This window comes from Schistocerca serialis, chromosome 2 (assembly GCF_023864345.2).
Source record: "Schistocerca serialis cubense isolate TAMUIC-IGC-003099 chromosome 2, iqSchSeri2.2, whole genome shotgun sequence".
NCBI classification, from domain to species: Eukaryota; Metazoa; Arthropoda; class Insecta; order Orthoptera; family Acrididae; genus Schistocerca; species Schistocerca serialis.
In genome coordinates this window covers 148,271,895-148,297,882 of record NC_064639.1, presented here as the reverse complement: position 1 = coordinate 148,297,882, position 25,988 = coordinate 148,271,895, and the positions used below count along the sequence as shown (strand labels likewise).

The following is a 25,988-nucleotide window of genomic DNA, read 5'->3' as shown; positions in this document are numbered from 1 at the left end:
GGTGGATTTTGCGCCATGGGCCTAATCCCTTTTGATCCAGGTCATGTCTTAGGAAAATTGCCTGATAATGAGGAGACCCAGCAAAGCAACGCAGACGCATGGTCTTCCACTTTTGAAGAAATGCTCAAAGAAATTCGTTATCCTCCAAATAAGCTTGGTAGCTCCCGCCTCCACCACAAACTAGACGTTCAACCTGGAAAATCAGTCACTAGCTGAAATTTTCAAGGAAACGAAAACAGTGCTGAAACAAGTAACAGTACTTCTAGCAGTAGTGAAAGTGAAAATGACACATCATCCAATGAAGTTTTACTGCTGAAAGAAGAAGCTTTTCTTGTTGCAGATTACAAATATAAACATGGAAACAAGGAGCAAACAAGGCAGTATGTTGGAGTGGCCACAAATCTTGGTGCTATGGAAGTAAGGGTGAAATTCTTGCGCCCACACGAGAACAGTTGTTTCCTAATGTCCCAGATGAAGACACAATACAAAAATTGCAAATTTCGAGAATACTTCCCACACCAGTTGAGAAGAGAGGAATGTTCATTTTCCGAGACGATGTGCTGTAGACTCGAAGACAATCATTTATTTAAAGTGTTTGCAACTTAATTTAGAATGATGAGTGAGAAAAATTATTTTGACCTTTTAGTTAAATTACTTTGTTTCTGTCTGTTTCTAATACTTCAGTTAAAATCTGTAAAAAAAAATTATTTAAATTCTTGCAAAATAAAAACTTATCTGTAATATATAAAATTCATTATATCATTCCATATCACTTATTCGTAACAAAGGACTGCCTTAAAATGTGTGAAATGTCACCAAAATCAAATAAAATGCATGTAGAATTTAAAAAAGGCAGTAACTGTCCGAATTCGGCCTCTACATACTGTAACTTCGGACAGAGATTTAAAAAATACGTGTCCGAAATCACCCCAATCCATGGGGTGACTCCGGACATTTTATTTAACTGCCTACACATACACTTTCTGGTTCTGTGATTTTATTCGTTACACATATACCCTACCACTTCCATAACAATCAGTTTGATCTAACAATATATACGAAAGTTACAATCCCGAAATCACCCCGTTTGATGGTACCATAAAAATGGTTGTATATATGCTCCATATCTCCTCCTAAACCACTGGATCAATAATCCGATTAGTAAATGTAACTGTTGGGGATGCTTTATTTTCTGTAATCAATATGAAGACCTAAAAAACAAATTAAACAAAATTGAACTGATCCGTGGCATTATAAACACAATGTTTACCAATAAAACACGTAACAACACAAAAAATGAAATTTTATGCAGTGATGGCAGTGCCCATGCTGCTGTTAGTTGAGAGAAATGGGATAGGGAGAGAAAGGAGAAGAGAGGTACTGAAATGGCAGAATTGAAATCCCCAAGAAGAACAAACAATGGAAAATCCAGGATGGAATGTAACAATATTATGGAAAGGATAGTTGCTACTCACCATATAGCAGAGATGCTGATGCGCAGATAGGCACAACAAAAAGACTATCACAGAAAATAAACTTCCGGTCAACAAGGCCTTTGTTGAAATATATGACACACACACACACACACAACACACACACAAATGACCTCCACAGTTTCTGGCAGCTGAAGCCACACACATTGCAGCTTCAGCTGCCACAAACTGTGGTCATGTGTGTGTATGAGATGCATTTGTGTGTGTGTGTGTGTGTGTGTGTGTGTGTGTGTGTGTGTGTGTGTGTGTACATGCGATCTATTTTTGCCAAAGGTCTTATTGGCCGAAAGCTTATTTTGTGACAGTCTTTTTGTTGTGCCAATTTGCAACTCAGCATCTCCACTACATGGTGAGTAGCAACAATCGATTTCATAATATTGTTACATTTCTAAGAAAAACAGTTGGATATACCATCATAGACAAAATAAGAAATGAAAACATCAGACAGGAATTAAAAATATCTATGCTTATTACTAAATTAAAATCCACCACCATTTTATCTGCCTATAAGTGAAGGCTGATTTCAGGAAATATTTTAAGGATGAAACTGCTTGGCAGGTCAAAACTGTGTGCAGACCAGAATTTGAGCTCAGGACCTTTGCAAAGCCTCAGAGTTCAAGTCTTGGTCATGCACACAGTTTTAAACTGTCCGTTTCATGTCAGCTACTCATACTCCACTGCAGAATGAAAATTTCATATTTTAGGGATTTTGATATGGATTTCACCAACAGATATACTGGTTCACAAGGAAGGTTTGTGTATATTATTTAATACCACTTCACCAGATAAGATGCCCAGGCATAGATACTTAGTGTTACCTCTGTGAAACTATGGCAGATTGCTATTTTAATATAAATAATAAATATAACAAACACGCCAGTAGTATGAGCACCTACTACAAATGGAAGACAAAGCCAGCAGAAAAGGCTTTCCTCCACAGACATACATGTCTTAGAGACGGACATCTGTGAATTCCTATTTGAATGGTGCATGAAGAAGAAGAAGCAGGAGGAGGAGGAGGAGAAGAAGAAGATGATGATGATGATGATGATGCAACGAACTATTTTTTAAGTGTCCTTAAACATTTTTAATATGTTGAAAGCTATTCCTGATCCCACATTCACTCATGGCAATCTACCTTCTGGGACCAAGTGTTTCCACAGCATCAAACAAAATAAAAAAACTGTATCTACATAGAATTTCAAATAAATACATAATACGGATAATTTATTTTTGGAAGAAACAAATTTCATCTCAATTGTTGAAAAACATTAATTGTGTTCATAGATGAATCTTCAATCAAGTGGCACACATCTGTAAATCAATAAGTAAAAGAGCAGTTACTGTTTTACTCAATCATGTGCTAGAAAAAGGAACTACTGTAAGTTTACAAGTCTTGGGTGATTCATAGCAAAACTTGTGTACAACAATTATTATGCAAACATTTTGTTGAACTCTATTACAAACCTGGTATCTGGAAAACATAATGAAAAAAATTGCTCAAGAAACTTCACATTATGCACAGAACAGTGATCCAGTTGGTTCTCAATGACAGACATGCCATACTTCTAAAACAACTGCAAAGTTTGTCATTAATTTTTTTTTCAGAGTATGGCAACATAATTAGTTTTAGATGTGTGTAATATCACCCAAAATAAAGTAGAAATAGTAAAGTTATCAGGATGCAACTAAACTATGTCCTGGCAGAAGCCAGAGTTTGTGGCCGGGCACATTTACTCAGAGGGGGTAGCGGAGGTGGTGTGTGTGAGAGAGAGAGAGAGAGAGAGAGAGAGAGAGAGAGAGAGAGAGAGACTGGAGCATGTGTAACCTCTTCCAATGAAGCCACGAACCAACAAAATATCTGAGTAGATTAGTTTTCAAGGTAATGGGGTAGAAAATGCAATTTTTCAGAGCCACACAATCAATCCATAAGTCACATGAAGGAAGTTGTTAAACAATTACGTTCATTAAAGCTGAAACTGGCAAGAAATAAAGTTGAATGTGAATTTACAATCAGTAAGCTATCTCAGGGGGACAATTAATTTACAAATAGCTGTAAGTCACAACAACTTTAACTGTATGTGAATCCCTCACAAATATGTGAACACATTAACTAAAAATGAGAATTAACTAACTCCAGTAAAAAATATTATGATTGACAGGGAAGTATGAAAACATTCTGCAGCAGTTAAGTGATGCTGTGGTAGCTAGTTCTGCGATAAATGAATATTTCATGTTCTTAAGCTTAAGTCCAATTAGTTGAAAATGAGATTACACACAACAAACAAGATCACACCTCCTGCAAACCTTTTTACGCGTTAATATATGTTAATTCTCCTTCGCTACTCACTGCCCTCCACTAACCTATCCGCTTCCCTGCTCCCACTCTAGCACTACACATTAATATTTGTGTTAATTTTAGAGAGTTAAATGATCCAAACTTATGGCTGTCGGCCTACAGCAAAGCCATAACATAGGCATGAGAACTACTTATGGTCTCTTTAAAGGAAATTGCAGATAACATGATTGTTATCACTCATGATTCTTTGAAATAAAGTGAGTCTTGGTCAAAATAAAGACTTAATGCCATCTTCTTGCATTGTTAAGACACATCTTGTAGTACACCATGAACTGCATCTAAAAATGATTTTACATGCCACTCGTGAAGTAGAGTAAGATATATTTTAACAAATTCTTACGAGTTTTGCTGCACCAAACACACATTTACAAATTTTGCAATTGTAATATCAAGCTTATTCATAAACTTTAATGAAATTTGCACTTGACAAATTCCTTATAGTTTGCAGCCAACAGTGTTATACATAATCAACCACTGCTTATTATAAATTTCTAATCACAGGAATTGTTTTTATTCCCTTGATTTCTATAAACTGTGAATGATTATAATTATTTTTTTAATGATCTTAACAACTGTAATATCACAAATACCACTACTACTACTACTACTACTACTACAAACAATAACACATTTTCATACTGCAAGGCAATAATTAAGTATCAATTGGGGCTTTTTTTTTATGAGGCTGTTGTGATGCCCCTGGTCTTTGAGTACTGTGTACCTTCTGCTTTCAACCTGCCTGGATTTATTTTGCTGTATTAATATATTATTCAGCTGAAAATGTCTTGATGCTTCTCCCAAAGTCACTATACATTGTGATGACACGCTGACAGGTAGAGATTAGAGATAAATTTTGAACCAATTACAGTTAGCCATATGATTTAGGGACGGACACACTTGCTAAACTTAACTGAAATTGTGTGAATGGTACATAAATCTGTTACAAAAATATTCTGTCAAAGACTTGTATTGTGTATCCACAAGTATTCAAGTGTATCATGCTCTGAAGACCACACGTGACATGTGCTCAGTCCCTCTCATCCTATGGTCTGAATGACCTGGCCTTCTTTTTTTTAACCTCCAAAAACCTGTCAATCCCTCCTCTCTGACAATGGAACTATTCATTCTGAAAGCTACGTAGTCTCTCTCTCTCTCTCTCTCTCTCTCTCTCTCTCTCACACACACACACACACACACACACACACACTCACTCACTCACTCACTCACTCACACTTTCATATATGGGTAATTTTGCATTCTGAAGATAAGTAATGGTCAGCAATTCTGACTCATAATTTATTAGTTTTATCGAGTGAATGTTCGTTTGATACAAGTGTGAAGACAAGGGGGAATAGAAGACATGACTTCCTAACAGTGGACATAATGTGAAACGGCCACAACCACAGTCAAATTTTGCCAGTGATTACTGAAAGAATTACCGCTATTGTAACTTAATTTTATTGAAACATTGTGAGCCTCATAGTATTTTATCAGAATTTATTCATCAGTATCAAATTTTCATTGTTACTAAAACAAATCACATATTCCTGTTGTGTTTATGCCCACAGTAACACACTTTTGAGGATTTTCACAATTAGACAGACAACCATATAACAATAATACAAATTATTAATTTTTGGCTACTTTACAAACAATTACAAAAAGCTGATCTGATGCTTTTATTTTTACCAACGGCTTCAATGGAAATTGTCAGAACACTGATAAGCACAATTCTGAAAACACAATTCTGCCATAAAAATTTATGATACACATTGTATACAGATCTACTGGTATGAAGAAACAGTCTTCCACCGTTTCCATATACCAAGAAAGCATGTACAGTGTTTATGATGTCTCTCACCCACAAATCTCTAACAATGAAAGAGGCAATATTACATCTCTGTGTTTGGTGGAAAAACAATTTACTAGCTTTTAGGCAAAGTTAGAATAAAATTCCAAAGAATTCGAGTGTCAAAATTAAACCCAGCTTAATTTTGTGACAAGAATGCATTTTGTGTAACTTTGCTTTGTCTTACAGATTCCAAAAACTCACAGACTAATGGAAATAAATATAAATCTAAATGAATTGGTGAAGTGAAGTAAACATGATTTCATTTTCATCAATATACAAAATATTTTGCAGCACCATTAAAATGTAACACATATTTACAAACTGATGGTAGTCACAAAAAATTCTTTTCTTTTCCTTAACACCTAGTACAATTGAAAATGTCCTAAAAGTCTGCTGCTCTTAGCCCAACTTCATGTGGCATTAACTCCCTCCAGTTCCACACATGTACCATTTTATCCCCCTACTTTTGCATACACATGCAGATAGATACATGTGGAGAAAAATAATGGCTTTGTAGCTTTACTACAGTTCATTTAATTCTGTTGCTTGATTTTAGGATTACTGCAAGTACACATTCAGTTGCAATGCTGACTGAAGCAAAACTTTCAATCCAGGCATGAAACCAGCAATCTGTGAGAAGTCTGGTCCTGAAACCAGTTTTGTATGGAGTCCCAGGCCACCAGTGTAATCACCAATCTGCGTCATTTGTACCATCTGGTGTAAGTCCGTTAGAGTTGTGGGAGACAGCTGAAAATAAATGTGATATGAAAACAACTATTTATAAGAAAGACACACGGCATATAATACAACCATAAACTATTGGCAACAATTTAAATTATCTGTAAAGATCTTGAGCTACTACACTCTTGCATAGTCAGCAAAAGGGCTGCCACTGTTTCAGTCACATCTCTTGGTCAATCAGCTAAGCTACACTAAGAGGATTCTTACAGGCAAACAAAATAAAATAATTAAATGGAACAATAAGTCCACTGTTACGAGTCAGTGTTTATTTATCTGCACAACACGTTTAAAAGGTTTAACCCTACATCATCAAGTAGATTTACATTTGTTAGTATGACATTTGTATGTGTGTTGTGTTACGAATTTTCTGAGGAGCTTGTGGCACTGTTTAGTGGAGAAAACAAAGCGCTTTTTCAGAACATGATTTTGGGTTTCTTTGGACAAAAAATTAAATGTATATCAACTGGTAAACATAAAATAAGTAAAATAGGTTACCTCCAGTGGCCACAGGTTCCTTTCGCTGTCCTAACACATCACATGTATACTGTCACACTTTATAAACAAATATGGTGCCTGGAAACTATTGGGTGCAAGGATCATATAGCAGAAGAGAGAACATTATCACAAAGTACAAAGAATATACGTCATGACAACATTATAACAGAATTTTTTTAAGGTTTTGGAGGTGTTTGTTTTGATTGAGGTGTCAAATACATGCGCTGGAATAAATACTTCAGGTGGTGTATAAAGCCGATTTTGACAATTTAAAATAGCTTAAATTTTACGAACTTAAAGTACAATAATCATATTGGCCACAGAAGTAAAATTATACATAAATAACCATTTTGATTGGGATTAATAGATAGATATGAATGGCCGCCTTTAGGCAGTTATTGCTATCATACAATCACTCTTTCCACCCTCTCTCTCTGTGTCATTTTCGCTTTCTCTTTCTCTCCTTCGGCCTCCAGCCTCTCATATCTATCTATTAATCCCAATCAAAATTGTTATTTGTGTACAGTTTTACTGCTGTAGCCAATATGATTATCGTACTTAAAGTTTGTAAAATTTAAGCTATTTTAACTTTTCAAAATCGGATTTATATACCACCTGAAGTATTTATTCCAACGCATGTATTTGACACCTCAGAAACACCTCCAAATCCTTTAAAAACTAATAATAATAATAATAATAATAATAATAATAATAATAATTCTGTAATAATGTTGTCATGATGCATATTCTTTGTACTCTGCGATAATGTTCTCTCTTCTGCTATATGATCCTTTCACCCAATAGTTTCCAGTATGATAGTACACATGTGATGTGTTATGACAGCGAAAGGAACCTGTGACCACTGGGGGTACTCTATTTTACTTATTTTATGTTTACCAGTTGATATACATTTAATTTTTTGTCCAAAGAAACCCAAAACCATGTTCTGAAGTAGTGATTTGTTTTCTCCACTAGACAGTGCCCCAAGTACCTCCAAAAAAATTGTAATACAACACACATACAAATGTCATACTAACAAATGTAAATCCACCTGATGAGGTTTAAACCACTGAAACGCATCCTGGAGATAAATGGACAGTGACTGATAACAGTAAACTTATTGTTTCATTTAATGTCAGTAACAGACACAGTAAAGCCTAACCTAAAATTTTCACAATAAAATAATTTTTGTTCAATGCTACAGAACGCATTTCTGCCAAGGGAATGAAGAGCGTGACAGAGGAGACTATCAGAACTGAACGATAAGTTTCCTCAATAATGTTATATCTTTTGATAACAACTGAGTAAGAAAACCACATTTTGGACTGGGAACACAGTTTTAATTGTCCTGCAGTGACTAAGCCTTTTTTGCACTTCTTTTGGCCGAGGGAGTATACAATAAGTGCGTGCAAGATTACAAATCCAGAGATCCTGGGCTCGATCCCCAGTTGGATATAGAATTCCTAATGTCACTTATTAGTTCCTTCATCGCCGGCAATAATTCGTTGATGTGAAAAATACCAAGCTGCACCATAGTACAAAGTGCATGTTAAATTGTACAACGTCATATGATTTGCTACGTAAGTCTGTTCAAAGGTAGGATGAATGCACTAAGTGTCCTGCTTCTCCTTTCTAACGCTCCCCAACCCGTCGTCCTTTTCTCCCAAAGGGAGCAACTAACAGTCCTGAAAGCTAGTATAGGTATTGTCAGTACTTAGAATTTCACCTCCTGAAGGCCTTCTTGTAATTTCATAATTTTCTCAGGTGAATTCATTCTCTCTCTCTCTCTCTCTCTCTCTCTCTCTCTCTCTCTCTCTCTCTCATTCTCGTATATAGGCACGCACTAACAGATTTAAAGTTAAATAGATTGTACTAAATGACCCAATCGAAGAGATGCCCTGATAAGTGTTACTGGCAGGGGAGGAAGTAACGCAAAAATCTGCGTCACTGCAGTACGTGCAGATGCTGATTTAGTCTTGACACACACACACAAGCAACATGTGGATGCAATCAGTTTCAAATAGTTCTCTGTCACCAGGACCTAACCTGCTGTAAATTCACACACAAATATAACTGTACCAGAAATAGAATGAAACACTTACAGGTAGTGTGTGACAGTACACAAAATGAAAGGAGTAAAGACAGTAATAATCTAATTACAGAATTTTTTTCACTATCTATAAAATCAGAAATATTCAGTTCTGATCCTTAATAATTTCCACTTACCTTATGTTCCCTTAAACAATCATACAGGACTTCCAGTTTCCGTGCAACTTCCTCCAGTTTCCTTTTGGTTTGCTGTAACATATTAAAATTATTTCCGACTGTGTGGAAATTAACTCTAAGACTTACTATCCTCTATAAAAGAAATCTTTAGGAATGACAGGTAAGAATATAACTAAAATATAACCGTAACTGGTGGCTGTTCCTTCGGTAACAGTTGACAGGAGCACTCTCCGATTACAGAATTGTCCCACAGCTTCGTTCTAATGTCAGTTCTATGATACTTTTACAGGTACTAGTGTGTTGTGCATTCTTTGCTGCATTCCTGTCTTGGCATATTATGCAAAACTAATGTACTATAAGAAAATGCAGTACAGAAATTTTATAATATGGTGCTTAGTTGTGGTTGTCAACAGTGAACGAAAGATAGAAATTTAGTTACTTATACAGTCATTTCTCTGCATGAGACTCAAGTAACAAAACTACACAGTGAGCATTTGTGGTCAAGCATTATGTTTTAAAACAGCTGTAAGTAAACTGAAAAAAAAATTGGAGCAAAAGCATCCACAACAGTGTTAAAGACATGCTCAGTTAAAATATACAGTGACTGCTTAATCAACTATGACAAGTTTTGTTTGTGGCACTACTGATGATATCAAAAGACAATATAAATCAACAGACTCAAAGCTCTTCTGCACAAACTGATGATTACAAGTCACATGAATATGTGGCATAACCCACAAAAATTCTAACTACGAAAGTAATCCAACAGTCTGGTTGAAGAACTAAACAAACTTCTTTCACAGTTATTCACAATGGACTTCCAGCCTTTTCCAGTAATCCAAGGAGGAAGTTTTATTGCATTTGGCAAACATATTGTTCGCTGAGCAGAAACACAATATCTGGAAATATGTTTCCACCAGAATACGAAAAGTGTATGAATGCTGTATGAGAATTGCTTCTTACAGCTGAAAGCATCTGGTCGATCACAGATACATGGATATCTGAAATAATGAAAGCTATGTAGCCGTAACATCACACTTCATAACAAAGGAGTTTGAATTCCAGCGAGTTTTGCTACAGTATGCCTCGATATAGGGTTATACCTAATTCATTTATGGGGGGGGGGGGGGGGGGGGGGCAAGATTACTGGCTGTAATAACTCATAATGTGACAAACACGAAAAATGAAATAACAAATGAATCCAACTGATTCGCTCACATACTGAATCTCATTGTGCAAAATATGTTGGAAGAAGCAAAACTGGTTGCTTATTTGAAATGTCATACATCAGGTATGGGAACACTTGGTGCACCTCAAAGAAATCGGATTGAATCCACAAAAGCTCATTCAAGATTTTCCAACAAAGAGAGGCAATTTTCAGAACAGGCTTCATAATAAATATTTGTTGTACTCATGCACAAAACATGTTAAAAAGTTGAAGAGATTCTGTTATTAAATGTGAACTACTACTTGTTGAAGGATACATGAATACGCTGTTTCGAATTTTCAATTAAGCTAAAATAAGCCAAAATTTAAAATATCTGCTTAACCACACACATACTTAGAAAACATCACTACATTATCATAAATTATTTCACTAGTTTCAATGTACTTCCCGGACTATGTGGAAAACCTGTTACTTGGCTGGAATTAGCATCTACAGTAACATTATCGACATGCTTTTTATCCGTTATCTTCGCTGCTTTCTCTCCCTTCTTCTATGCATGATAAAAACAAATACACACAACTAAAAGAATTCCATAACCATTGTGACAGAATCTGTGCAATAAAATAATACTTCTGGCAACAAAACTAGAATACTGTCCTTTACTTGCATTGGATGTTAAATTTTTTTGGGTACCACGTCCCTCTGAGATAATATTCAATAATAATTTGAACAAATACATAAAATCTACTTGCAATCTGTACTTCATGTACTGTCTGAAAAGAAGTCCATACCCTCTCACCTAATTGTACAATTGATTGTGTATCACCTAATTATACAATTGATTGTGTAAATATGTATCTTATCTACCAATCACTAGTTCTCACTTGCATTGTGAAGTTGTGGGGGACTTCCACTATAAACAATCTTCCAGCTTTGATGAGCAGGTAGGAAATGGACACAATTTCACTGCTAGGTAGACTATAATAAAAATGAGGATAAATTTATCAATCTATCCAGGTGGTAAACTAAATTTCTTTTGTGTGATCCAGAATAGATAATCCTGGATTTGTTACATTCCTATTCCAATATCTAGTTGATAAAAGCAGAAAAAATGCGTAATAAATCAGATGAGACAATGGATCAACAGACCGGAAAAAATGCCAATTTTCAAGAGATCAACAATTGTGACATTCTAGCTAAATTATAAATACTTAGAGGTATTTAAGAGAAACTGTTTCCTTACTGGATTTGTGGCGGTATTGTAGCATCTATTCCTCAGTTCATCAAAAACTGTCTGCAGATACATGTGCTCTTCCGGTATTGGTCCCTTTGGCTTTGGAGGCTCCACAGCTTTTGCAGTGACCACAGGGCCTGCAGCTGGTGGTTGTTGTTGTTGCTGCTGCTGTTGCGCATGAGGTGGTGCATTATATGGTACATACGGCTGTTGCTGACCCATATTTCCATATACACCATTCACCGCAGCCTGCAAAGGCAACAAACATCTCACTGTTGTTATACTGTTATTGATAGATGCTTCTCTCTCTCTCTCTCTCTCTCACTCACTCTCTCTCTCTCTCTCTCTCTCTCTCTCTCTCTCTCTCTCCCCCCCCCCCCCCCCTCTCCCCCTCTCATCCCCCCCCTCTCTCTCTCTATCTCTCTCTCTCTCTCTCTCTCACCCCCCCCCCCCCCCCCACACACACACACACACATTGTATCATTTTATCACTTCCAGACTGAAGCTGTCAAGCACTTATCAATATACTATCTCTGATATCCTCCTCTCTCTATTATCTTCCCCTTCATCTTTCTATTCTGTTTTCCTAATATATCACTTCTGTCAGGCCCAAGAGTCCTTTTGCCATGGTAAAAATTCAGCAGAACCTTAGGAAAATTCAATTAATTGAATGTTTGAGTTTGTATGTGTAGTTATTTTTGTATTACCAACAGGCAGTAAAGCAGAGAAACTGTTTATGCTGGCTCCATTCATATGGCTTATAAACCACTGAAATAAGCAAAGACAGAAAAAGCAAATAATACTGAATAAAAGAGTGTGGCTTAGAATCCTGTAGAAAGCAGATGCATTTTCAGGAATTTCTAACTTTACATGTAATATTGTTGTATGACCAATATTGAATTACCACAAAGCAAAGCCTGTGTTGGACATCATAAAATTGCAACTAGTGTACAAGAACAGAACTACATTTGTCTCTTTGAAGACATATTTTGAATGTACAATATTAGTAGTAATACGAGGGTCACTCCAAAAGAAATGCACACTACTTTTGTAAAAATACAGTTTTCATTCTGCATGTGTGAAAGTTTTACAGTGTGTAGATACATCCTTCTCACTTGTTTTCAAACTTAGTTCAACCTGTTCCCATGAGTGGCGCCATCACAGCATGTCTTCAAGATGGCTGCTACACTTGACGTTCGTCAGAAGCAACGTGCTCTCATAGAATTCCTGTGCTGTGAAAACAAGACAGTGGGAAACATCCACAAGAGGTTGAAAAAGATGTATGGAGATGCTGCTGTCGATTGCAGTACGGTTAGTCACTGGGCAAGCAGGTTACGTGATTAAAGCGGGCACGGCAATATTGAGGATTGTCCTCACAGCAGCAGGCCTGGTACTGCACACACTCCAGACAATGCGCTGAGAGCTAATGAATTGGTGACTGCTGACAGACGCATCACAGTGAACGATTTGTCACACTGCGCTGGGATAGGGGAAGGAAGTGTTTGCAGAATACTGAAAGTGTTGGCGTTAAAAAAGGTTTGTGCTAGGTGGCTTCCCAGGATGTTGACAGTGGCTCACAAAGAAATAAGAAAAACGGTATGCAGCGAACTTTTGGAACAGTACGAGAATGGTGGAGATGAATTTCTTGGTAGAATTGCGACAGGTGATGAAACATGGCTCCAACATTTTTCACCAGAGATGAAGAGTCAATCAATGGAGTGGCATCATGCAAATTCACCCAAGAAGAAAAATTCAAAACCACACCTTCTGCTGGAAAATTTATGGCTACGGTGTTTTTCGATTCTGAAGGACTCTTGCTTATGGACATCATGCCAAGTGGAACTACCATCGGCAAAAGCAGGATGTTTTGCTGTTGTACGACAACGGACGGTCACATGTCAGTCAAAAAACCATGGAAGTGATCACAAAACTCGGATGGACAACACTGAAACACCCGCCTTAGAGTCCTGACCTGGCTCCATGTGACTATCATCACTTTGGGAAACAGAAAGACTCTCTTCGTGGAACAAGGTTTGAAGATGATGACTCCCTTGTGCACGCTGCCAAACAGTGGCTCCAACAGGCTGGTCCAGAATTTTACTGTGCAGGTATACAGGCGCTGGTTCCAAGATGACGTAAGGCAGTTGAAAGGGATGGAAATTATTTGGAGAAATGAAAATATTGTTCCTAAAGGATATATCTACACACTGTAAAATTTCAAACATGTAGAATAAAAGATGGATTAAAAAAAAAAAAAAGAAAAATTGTGCATTTGTTTTGGAGTGACCCTCGTACATATTACTAATACTTGTGCACCTGTGTTTCATGCTCGAAAAGTTACCTAGAACCTGTCAAGAAGGAAAAGAGAAGAGCATTAAAGTAATGGAAGAAGAGCTTAAAGTAATGGAAGAAGAGCAATACTGAACTTCTGTGAAGACAAGTGCTAGTTGAAGTCGCGCACGTCGACAGATTGTAAACTGGTATAAAAAGGCTTCCACTAAACAGTGGTTAGTTCGCAGTTCTACATCTACATCTACATCTACATTGATACTCCGCAAGCCACCCAACGGTGTGTGGCGGAGGGCACTTTACGTGCCACTGTCATTACCTCCCTTTCCTGTTCCAGTCGCGTATGGTTCGCGGGAAGAACGACTGTCTGAAAGCCTCCGTGCGCGCTCTAATCTCTCTAATTTTACATTCGTGATCTCCTCGGGAAGTATAAGTAGGGGAAAGCAATATATTCGATACCTCATCCAGAAACGCACCCTCTCGAAACCTGGCGAGCAAGCTACACCGCGATGCAGAGCGCCTCTCTTGCAGAGTCTGCCACTTGAGTTTATTAAACATCTCCGTAACGCTATCACGGTTACCAAATAACCCAGTGACGAAACGCGCCGCTCTTCTTTGGATCTTCTCTATCTCCTCCGTCAACCCGACCTGGTACGGATCCCACACTGATGAGCAATACTCAAGTATAGGTCGAACGAGTGTTTTGTAAGCCACCTCCTTTGTTGATGGACTACATTTTCTAAGCACTCTCCCAATGAATCTCAACCTGGTACCCGCCTTACCAACAATTAATTTTATATGATCATTCCACTTCAAATCGTTCCGTACGCATACTCCCAGATATTTTACAGAAGTAACTGCTACCAGTGTTTGTTCCGCTATCATATAATCATACAATAAAGGATCCTTCTTTCTATGTATTCGCAATACATTACATTTGTCTATGTTAAGGGTCAATTGCCACTCCCTGCACCAAGTGCCTATCCGCTGCAGATCTTCCTGTATTTCGCTACAATTTTCTAATGCAGCAACTTCTCTGTATACTACAGCATCATCCGCGAAAAGCCGCATGGAACTTCCGACACTATCTACTAAGTCATTTATATATATTGTGAAAAGCAATGGTCCCATAACACTCCCCTGTGGCACGCCAGAGGTTACTTTAACGTCTGTAGACGTCTCTCCATTGATAACAACATGCTGTGTTCTGTTTGCTAAAAACTCTTCAATCCAGCCACACAGCTGGTCTGATATTCCGTAGGCTCTTACTTTGTTTATCAGGCGACAGTGCGGAACTGTATCGAACGCCTTCCGGAAGTCAAGAAAAATAGCATCTACCTGGGAGCCTGTATCTAATATTTTCTGGGTCTCATGAACAAATAAGGCGAGTTGGGTCTCACACGATCGCTGTTTCCGGAATCCATGTTGATTCCTACATAGTAGATTCTGGGTTTCCAGAAATGACATGATACGCGAGCAAAAAACATGTTCTAAAATTCTACAAGAGATCGACGTAAGAGATATAGGTCTATAGTTTTGCGCATCTGCTCGACGACCCTTCTTGAAGACTGGGACTATCTGTGCTCTTTTCCAATCATTTGGAACCCTCCGTTCCTCTAGAGACTTGCGGTACACGGCTGTTAGAAGGGGGTAGTTTTAGTGTAGTGTGTGTATTGATTATTTGTTATGTTGAAGCAGTGTCCAATATTAATTTTTGTTGTTTGATGGTGTCAATAACAGAAGCCTTAGTGAGCATGTGCAAGCTTGCATCAATAATTTGTTTCATGTAAGCAGCTTGAGAACAGTTGAGTGTCATTGTGTGTCAGGGGTAAGTATTTAAATTTTTGAGCTAGTTTAAGTGGTTTTTCTCTATTTTACCTTTTCCATAATTTATGTTTGGAATAATCTGACTTTGTGTATATGGCCACTATGGAATAATTCACTTTTTTACTAACTTTTTTCATGTTTACTGCTAAAGTAAATTTGTACATTATATTTTAACATATGATTTTAACAGTAACAAGTTTATTTAATATCCAACTTCCTAAATCATAATATAAACCGCAACAATGCAAATTTTTTTTTTTTTTTTTTTTTTTTTTTTTTTTTTTTTTTTTTTTTTTTTTTTTTTTGTGGTTTTCGGGCGCACAACTTCAATGGTCATTAGCGCCCTGACTACTCTAAGAATGCACCGCGAGGCACAAGTTGACAACAACAACTAAAAGGGAAAACACAATAAAAGACAGACTGACAGGCATAGGATTAAAAAACATCATCAAATGTCCTTAGCGAGGTGTGTCAAATTGATAAAACAAAGAACACGAGCAGCTGCTCGTGGGTCATCCGCTAAAATGGCATCGAAAGTATTAGGCAGGTTAAGATCGAGGCGCAGTGTGTTAAGATCAGGACAGGACATTAAAATGTGTCTAACCGTCAGCAAGTGCCCACATGGGCAGAACGGCGCCGGCGCAGCCGTCAGCAGATGGCGATGGCTGAACCGGCAGTGTCCAATTCTTAACCTTGCTAAAATGACCTCCTCCCGCCGAGAAGGGCGTGAGGAGGACGTCCAAGCCACGGGAAGAGGTTTTAAGGCCCGAAGCTTGTTGTCGGTAAGTGCAGCCCAATCGGCATGCCACAGCGACACAACGCGCCGACAAATGACCCTGCTAAAATCGGACGAAGGGACACAACAAGAAGCTGTCCGAGGCTGGAGGACCGCAGCCTTGGCCGCGGCATCTGCAGCTTCGTTCCCAGGGATACCGACATGGCCAGGAACCCACATAAAGCTAACCGGCGTACCGACGTCCACCAGCTGCTGAAGAGAGCGTTGGATCCGGTGTACGAAAGGGTGAACCGGGTACGGATCACTGAGGCTCTGGATGGCGCTCAGGGAATCTGAGCAGATGACATAAGCAGAATGTCGGTGGCGGAAGATGTAAAGAACAGCCTGGTAGAGGGCAAAGAGCTCAGCTGTGAAGACCGAACAATAGCCATGGAGCCGGTATTGGAAACTTTGTGCCCCGACAATAAAGGAACACCCGACCCCGTCATTGGTCTTAGAGCCATCTGTATAAATGAAAGTCATGTTGTTGAACTTCGAACGAAGTTCCAAAAAACGGGAGTGGTAGACCGAACCGGGGGTGACCTCTTTTGGGAGCGAGCTGAGGTCGAGGTGAACGCGGACCTGAGCCTGGAGCCAAGGTGGCGTGCGGCTCTCGCCCACTCGAAAGGTTGCAGGGAGTGAAAAATGAAGGTGTTGAAGGAGGCGACGAAAGCGAACTCCAGGGGGTAGCAAGGCAGAGACATACAACCCGTATTGAAGGTCAAGAGAGTCGTCAAAAAAGGAACGATAAGACGGATGGTCGGGCATTGACAGTAGCCGACAGGCATACCGACAAAGCAGTATATCGCGCCGGTGGGTGAGTGGCAATTCGCCAGCGTCAGCATGAAGACTCTCTACGGGACTGGTATAAAATGCTCCGATCGCAAATCGTAAACCCCGATGTTGTATGGAGTTGAGGCGGCGTAAGATGGATGGCCGTGCAGAGGAGTATACGAAGCTCCCATAATCCAGCTTGGAGCGGACGATCGACCGATATAGACGAAGTAGGACGGTTCGATCTGCTCCCCACGACATACCACTGAGAACACGGAGGACATTTAAAGAACGGGTACAACGGGCGGCCAAATATGACACATGTGGAGACCAGCTAAGTTTCCTGTCAAAGGTAAGGCCTAAAAATTTGATTGTCTCCACGAGTGGGAGAGCAACGGGACCGAGTCGTAAGGACGGTGGGAGAAACTCTTTGTAGCGCCAGAAGTTAATACAGACCGTCTTCTCGGCAGAAAAACGGAAGCCATTGGCGACACTCCAGGAGTAAAGACGGTCAAGAGAACGCTGAAGACAGCGCTCCAGGACACGTGCACACTGCGCGCTGCAATAGATGGTAAAATCGTCCACGAAAAGGGAGCCTGATACATCAGCTGGGAGGCAATCCATTATTGGATTGATCGCGATGGCGAAGAGAGCGACGCTCAAAACTGAGCCCTGTGGCACCCCATTCTCCTGGCGAAAGGTGTCGGACAGGACAGAACCCACACGTACCCGAAACTGTCGATCCATTAAAAAGGAATGAATAAAAAGAGGGAGGCGACCGCGAAAGCCCCATGTATGCATGGTGCGGAGAATGCCCGCCCTCCAACAGGTGTCGTAAGCCTTCTCCAAATCAAAGAACACAGCCGCGGTCGGGCGCTTCCGCAAGAAGTTATTCATAATGAAGGTCGACAAGGTAACCAGATGGTCAACAGCAGAGCGGCGCCTTCGAAATCCACATTGTACATTGGTAAGTAGGCGTCGAGACTCGAGCAGCCAAACCAATCGAGAGTTAACCATTCGCTCCATCACTTTACAGACACAGCTGGTAAGCGAGATAGGTCGATAACTGGAAGGCAAGTGCTTGTCCTTCCCCGGCTTAGGAATCGGGACAACAATAGACTCGCGCCAGCATGCGGGAACATGTCCCTCAATCCAGATGCGATTGTATGTACGAAGAAGAAAACCTTTACCCGCAGGAGAAAGGTTCTTCAGCATCTGAATATGAATAGAATCAGGCCCTGGAGCGGAGGACCGTGATCGGCCAAGTGCGGTTTCGAGTTCCCGCATGGTGAATGGGGCATTATAACTTTCACAATTCGAGGAGCGGAAGTCAGGTGGCCTAGCCTCCTCTGCCTGTTTGCGGGGGAGGAAGGCAGGGTGGTAATGAGCGGAGCTCGAAACCTCGGCGAAAAAGCGGCCGAAGGCATTGGAGACAGCCTCAGGGGCCACAAGGACTTCATTCGCGACCTTCAAGCCAGAAACTGGGGAGTGGACCTTAGTGCCAGATAGCCGGCGCAGGCTACCCCAGACAACAGAAGAAGGAGTAGAACTGTTGAAGGTGCTTGTGAAAGCAGCCCAGCTGGCTTTCTTGCTTTCTTTAATAATACGACGACACTGAGCACGTAATCGTTTATAATAAATACAATTCGCCACTGTAGGGTGGCGCTTAAAGGTGCGTAAAGCACGTCGACGAGCACGTAAAGAGTCTCTACATGCTGCGGTCCACCAGGGGACCGGTACGCGACGTGGAGAAGAAGTAGGGTGAGGGATGGAATATTCAGCAGCAGCGAGAATGACTTCCGTGAGGTGTGCGACCTGACGATCGCAGCTTGTGAAGGTTTGATCCTGAGAGGTAGCCCTGGAAGAGAAGAGCTCCCAGTCTGCCTTGGAGATGGTCCAACGAGAGGAGCACGGAGAGGGAGTATGCTGCAGGAGATGGATAACACACGGGAAATGGTCGCTCGAATATGTATCAGAAAGTGCATACCACTCAAACCGGCGTGCAAGTTGGGGAGTACATATAGAGAGGTCTAAATGGGAATAGGTGTGAGATGTGTCCGAAAGAAAAGTAGGGGCGCCAGTATTGAGGCAGACAAGATCGAGCTGGTTGAAAAGGTCTGCTAACAAGGAGCCCCTCGGGCAGGATGCTGGAGAGCCCCAAAGGGGATGGTGGGCATTGAAGTCTCCAGTTAACAAAAATGGTGCAGGTAGCTGAGCAATAAGTTGCATCACGTCTGCCCTGGTAACGGCAGATGACGATGGAGTGTAAACGGTACAAAAGGAAAACGTAAAAGTGGGGAGAGTAATGCGGATGGCAACTGCCTGCAGGCCGGTGTGCAACGTGATGGGATCGTAGTAAATATCATCCCGGACCAGCAACATAACCCCTCCATGAGCTGGGATACCTACCACAGGGGGTAGGTCAAAACGCACAGAGGTGTAGTGTGCCAAGGCAATTTGATCGCATGGGCGTAGCTTCGTTTCCTGGAGGGCTACGACAAGCGGACGGTGCAAGCGGAGCAGCAACTTCAAGTCCTCTCGGTTGGAGCGAATGCTGCGAATATTCCAGTGAATAAGTGCCATCGTAAGAAAAGAAAGATGAGAGAAGTGGTCACCTCGAAGGCCGCTTAGGGCCTGGCTTCGAGCGAGCACTGCCGCCGCTATCAGTAGGCGGACAGTCATCGTCCATTGGGTCTATAGGGTCATCGGCCATCTCGGGAGGATGGACGGGAGGGGGAGCTTCCTCCGCCAGTGAACGGCCAGATGTACGGCGACCAGCGGTGCGGCCAGGCGAAACGGATGACGGCCTGGGGCGGCAGCCGCTGGGTGGCGCAGGAGAAGAAATGCGCCGTGGCGGGGAAGGAGAACTGTGCTTCCTATGCGCCTTTTTGGAAGGACGTGTAGTGGAAGTACCGGTCGAAGGCTGTGAGGTCGAGGTACGGAGGAAGTCTGCACGGGATGGTTCCTTCTTGAAGGCCCGTGCATCTGACTTCGGTGTCTTCGTTTTAGCAGAAGCTGAAGAAGGTGCTCGTGTCTGTGGGGTGATGGGAGGAAGAGGAGACGTCGACCGCGCGATCTTAGCACTGGCCGAACGGACGACCGTGGTGCTGAAGGTCAGATCGCATGTCTGGGTTGCTACCTCCCGGGTAGTCCGAGGAGAGGCGAGGACAGTACTGTATTTCCCCGCTGGGAGCAGCGTGGGCTTCCTACTAGCCAATAGCTTGCGAGCAGCCGAGGTGGACACTTTCTCTTTGACCCGAATTTCCTGGATACAGCGTTCTTCCTTATAGACAGGACAGTCGCGGGAGGATGCTGCATGGTCACCCTGACAGTTCACACAACGAGGAGACGGAGGTGGACAGTCACCCTCATGGGCATCCCTGCCACAGGTGACACATTTAGCCGCATTGGAACAAGACTGTCGAGTGTGATTGAAACGCTGACACTGGTAGCAGCGCGTAGGTGTCGGGATATAGGGGCGAACAGAAATAACCTCGTAGCCCGCCTTGATGCGCGATGGCAGCTTAACACTATCGAAGGTCAAGAAAATTGTCCGGGTCGGTACAAGGTCATTGTTGACCTTTTTCATGACCCTATGGACAGCCGTCACGCCCTGCTCAGCGAGGAATGATGGAAGCTCCTCGTCAGTCAATCCGTCGAGGGAGTCAGTATAGACCACACCACGAGACGAATTCAAAGTTCGGTGGGCCTCCACCCGGACAGGGAACGTGTACAGGAGGGTGGCCCGAAGCAGTTTTTGTGCCTGAAAGGCATTCTCAGTTTCCAGTAATAAGGTGCCGTTACGCAACCTGGTACAGGATTTGACAGATCCGGCTATGGCATCTACGCCCTTCTGAATAACGAAAGGGTTGACAGAGGAAAAATCCTTTCCGTCCTCAGTTCGAGAAACTACGAGGAACTGTGGGGCAGGCGGTAGTACTTTTGTCACTGTTGGCTGGTCACGTTTCCGTTTTTGGGTCGAAGTCGAAAGAGATGGAGTAGAATCCATTGCGGAGGAATCCCCCATGATTGCCAGCGTCTCCGATGGCGCGCTCCTTCCTTGTGGGGACCCTCTCAGAGGGCACTCCCGCCTTAGGTGAATGTTTACACCTCAGGTCACACCTCCCGAGAAACAGACGGAGGGACCAATCGGCATGGTCAGAAGGTATCAGCTCAGGCAATCACCCCTCCCCGGGCCTGGCCTTTACCAGGGGGTACGCGCGTGCCTTACATGTCTACCCAGGGCGGGGACTTACGCGTTACCCCGTCACCGGCTACGCGTGCGAACGCGTGGGTCGGCCTTCAGACACGCACAGGGAGGAAGGAAGAAGAGGAAAAAGAAGAGAGAGAGGGAGAAAGAGGACAGACTGTCTCAAACGCCGAGGCGGAGACCAGAGAAGGCAAGGAGAAGAAGGCAATGAGAAAGCAAGGGGAAGAAGGCAATAAGAAGGCAAGGAGAAGAAGGCAATGAGAAGGCAAGGAGAAAAAGGCAATGAGAAGGCAAGGAGAAAAAGGCAATGAGAAGGCAAGGAGAAGGCAAGGGAAAGAGTAAGGAAGACAGTGAGGTGGAGAAGAGCAAAGAAAGGAACCAACAAAAGGAAGGAAGAAACGAGAAGTGAAAAAACCAAAAGGACCACGATGATAGGTCGTGGAACCGTCCGTCTCCGGACGCAGGCGCGAACTACCCCCGTGAGGGGGATGGACTCCTTTTAGTCGCCTCTTACGACAGGCAGGAATACCGCGGGCCTATTCTAATCCCCGGACCCGCAGGGGGGAACAATGCAAATGTCTGGTCACAATGCCTGGAGATGACAGCGACCACGTGTATGTCAATTCGTGTGTGTGTGTGTGTGTGTGTGTGTGTGTGTGTGTGCGTGTGTGTGTGTCTACGTACATCTGATGAAGGACCTGGGCTGACAGCTTAGTAATATCCACAATCTGCTCATAAATGTGCCTGTCTGCCTTCTCTATGCTGTGAGCAGCAATCCATCCTAATTCTTCATTAATAAAATAAAAAACCCATTATTTATAGTGCTTTACTTAAAAAATACTCACATTTTGGAAGTTTGCTGCTGGAGGGTCTGGTTGCGCACTCCCATAAAGTGGGTGAGTTATTGGGTTCTGAGGAGCATATTCTGGCTTTGGCTGTGGGAGAAAAAAATTTTTAGTTCATAAGACAAAATAGTTTGACTCTCAATTAAACTTATACTAACAAACTTCCTGTTTCCAACTAATTTTATTTTCTATGTCATGCACAATGTATCACCATGCAAATTCATACTTATATATTCTTTTCATCGTACTATTGTGCATGATGCTGCAGTTCTTGTGAATATTCTTTAACAATTAGTCTGAAGTTCATCTGCACTTATCACTGATCTTTATTTTCAGCAATCATATGATTCAAAAGCTTACAACAGTTACGTTAGGTGTTTGAAATCAAACCAATTCTCTCAAACTCTAAACTGATGAAATACTAGGGAGATTCAATTACAGAAACTCATAACAGCTCACTCCTATTATCAATAGGAGGATACATTAACAGTGTACAAGCTCCGAGTGAGTACTCACTTTTCTGGATGCTACACGAAAGCACAAATAGACAGCAAGTCATGACGTGAGTGTCGGGTGTGTGGAAAATAAAAGTCCAAGAAACGCGTCAATCAGGTTGGAGCAAAATAAACATACAAACAGCAAACTGAAGAAATTTTGATACAACCAGTAGGCAGGCTGTCCTGGGACAAATGGTTAATATTCAGGGGTATGACAGCAACGATCATTCGAAGCAAAAAAGTCTAGTAAACATTGGCTCTAAAATGCATACCTTACGAGGTATGAGTAATTCTCCACCTTTGATACTGTGGAAGAATTTGCTTCTCCTATAGTGCATTGTCTCTTTCAAAATACTCTCCTCCACAAATGGTACACCACTCCCAATGCCATTTCCACTGCCAGAAGCAGTTTTGGTATGCCCCTTGCTGGACCACGCAAAGCGCCATCTGAGAATTTTCTGTTATCTTGACTATCGTTGCAAATCTTGATCCTTTCAATGGGGTTTTCAACTTCGGGGGAGAAGAAGTCTGTAGGGGCCAGGTATGGAGGATGAGGCAGCACAGTGATTTCATTTTTTGGGCAATAGTCACACATCAACAAGGATGAATAGTTATAATTCTCTTACGGAACATCTTGTTTTCATTTGCGTGATACAAAAGCTCTTCACAGATTGCGAGGCAAAGATCTTTCTGGTCTTGACTCATGAGCCATGGGACGAACTTGGCAGCAACACGATGTATTCCATGATGCTATGTCAGGATTTCATGACATGATCCAGTCTTTGACTGGCACACTCAATTTCGTTGAAGTTCCTGACTTGAGCATTGCCAACAGATGTCAAAGGGCTTCCTGAACAAGGGTCATCTTTAACTTCTGTCTGGCCATTTTAAACCATGTGAACCATGCATAAGTATGGCTTAAGCACTCATCTCCATAGGCTTCCTGCACCATTTGGTATGTCCCTGTAAAGGTTTCCTCAACTTGCTCAGAAAATTTAATGCAGACGTGTTGCTTCTCTAACTCCACCATCTTGAAATTTGCAAACTGTACGACATAATGCTCTACTCAATATAGCACTGAACAATAATTAACAGACATACAGCAGTGAAACTTTGAGCAGTTAAACATTAAACACAGGCATGTGCAGGGATGCCAACAGCTTTTTGCTCCAACACACCATTGATACAAAATTACAAGTGTTTCGGAATTTTTTGAACAGACCTCGTAAAACAAAGACTCTAAAATGGAGCTATGAGCCCTTGTTCAGTAGAAGCTTAATGGGCCTTTTTTTTTTCCTTGTTTCGATCCATACTACAAACTCTCAAAATACGCAAAGCAAAGAGCTTCCAGTAGAAGAGATTTGTTTCACAGTATCAAAGATGAAGAAGGGCACACAACTCTTAAGGTATGCATACTAGAGCCTCTGTTTACTAGGCTTTTTTTGCTTTGAATGATCGTCCCTGTCATCCCCCTGAATACTGCACATTCTTCCAGAGACACCTTGTATAAACTGGGGAACAAATTTTTCTAAAATGTCTAAAATGGAAAAGTGGTTTTAAACGTGGTAATGGAAAGTCTTTGATTGAATACAAATAAGTTCAATTATCTGGGCATAAAGGTGAAAACTCACCAAGTAGTTGAAGTGATGAGCCGTCAACAGTCATATAAAGATCTCAGTTTTGTATATGTACCTATTAATGACTCAGCACTTCAATTACTAAGTTAAAAGTGGTTTTTGTTAGTTGCACATTACAACCTCTCAACAGCATGAAATACAAAATTTAAGGAGAGCAAGCTAATGTAAGAAAACTGCCAGGGCTTTCTAGGAGAAAATTAAAGCTCAACCCCATGCACGGTGCACATAAATCTACACTACAGATGAATACCTGTAAATGGTTGACCACACTATTCCATTGCCTTGTACCAGAATGCACAGCAGACATTTGAGGAAGTATGTTATATTCGAACTGTATAGTAAATAGAAAAGAGAAAAAAAATCAGAAGTAAAATGTACTCTACTAGAAAGAGCAGGAGAGGACAACACAGAAAATGTGCATATCATCTTACGAGTCAGACACTATAGTGCATTCAGCACCATTTATTGGGAACACGGACAAATCTCAAGACAAGAAAGAAAGAAAGGCTGGAAGAGTGGACATTCACAGTCATGGTAAACAGAAACTTCACAGGATTGAAACAAAGTTCTCATTAAGCTGTCTCTATAAGCTACAACAGTTCTTAAACATCTAGTGATGGATCAATCTGACAGAGGCTCCATTTCAATTGCTTCATTGCGACTAATTAGCTGCCTCACAACATACACTCTTCATTGGTAACTGGAGTAGCTGATCAAGATAAAAGCAGTACCTGCCAAGAGACCCCAAACAACAGAGTACAAGCATGCATATTTTGCCTTGAAGTTTTCCCAGTGGATGGAATATTTCATCATTTTTCAGGAGAGCAACATGTGTTGTTGACCTGACTCAAAAAAGCACACATACTTACCTTTTCCAACACGAACCAGGTTAAGTGGAATTCAGCATGTTTGTCAAAATTAGGAAATAATTTTCTCAAAATAGTTATTAACAGAAATCCTTGACATATAGTATTTGAGTACTTTGGCTGCCTAGTTGTACTATAATAAGCCCTAAATAAATTAAGGACTACTCACATAATTTTGTCTCTGAAAAACTTTTTAATTTCTCATATGTAGTGTTTGAAGAGTAATTATTCATAACATCTATTATCTATTTCATCAACCATTAGATGACTGAACAACTTATTGAATACTTTCATGTGAAATTCCTTGGTAACATGTTTGTTTGTTTTAATACACAAAATATTAGGAAATGAGCATTAAACATGGATATGAGACAAGCTGCATCGTGTTCCAGTTTTCTGTAAATTTAAGTGCATTGAGTAAGGATTTTCTTCTGTCTATCATGAATTATGAAAATTTATCTTTCCACCCAACTTAACTGTAAAGAAACTAAAAACTCGAATTCCCATATTCAAAATAAAAGTATCTTTAAAATACAAATAAAACAGAAATTTTTGTTAATCAAGAGAGACCCAAACTGTAACAAATTTAGTTTGTTATGTATGCAACCCCATGGTATGTGGAATGTGTCAAGAGTTGGAAAGAGTTAGTTTGACATCAGCAATTACACAATGTATTTGGCCTCCTGTATGCTCTACCAAA

At 41.0% G+C, this 25,988-nt stretch overlaps 1 protein-coding gene across 6 annotated transcripts in view; it reads right to left on the bottom strand.

Annotated features, from left to right (window-relative positions):
- Positions 1–5,296: 5,296 nt before the first annotated feature.
- Positions 5,297–25,988, bottom strand: part of LOC126456864 (protein transport protein Sec31A) — a 168,228-nt gene continuing 147,536 nt past the window's right edge. For 4 of the 6 annotated variants that reach the window (XM_050092680.1, XM_050092685.1, XM_050092682.1 and 1 more), the window contains 5 exons: positions 24,673–24,753; positions 22,289–22,378; positions 11,578–11,817; positions 9,167–9,238; positions 5,297–6,451 (listed from right to left, as the gene is read on the bottom strand). In XM_050092680.1, the coding sequence (XP_049948637.1) occupies positions 6,263–6,451; positions 9,167–9,238; positions 11,578–11,817; positions 22,289–22,378; positions 24,673–24,753 (672 nt within the window). In that variant the 3' untranslated portion in view covers positions 5,297–6,262. The remainder of the gene's footprint in view (positions 6,452–9,166; positions 9,239–11,577; positions 11,818–22,288; positions 22,379–24,672; positions 24,754–25,988) is intronic. The other 2 variants (XM_050092683.1, XM_050092684.1) reach the window with 1 other exon arrangement.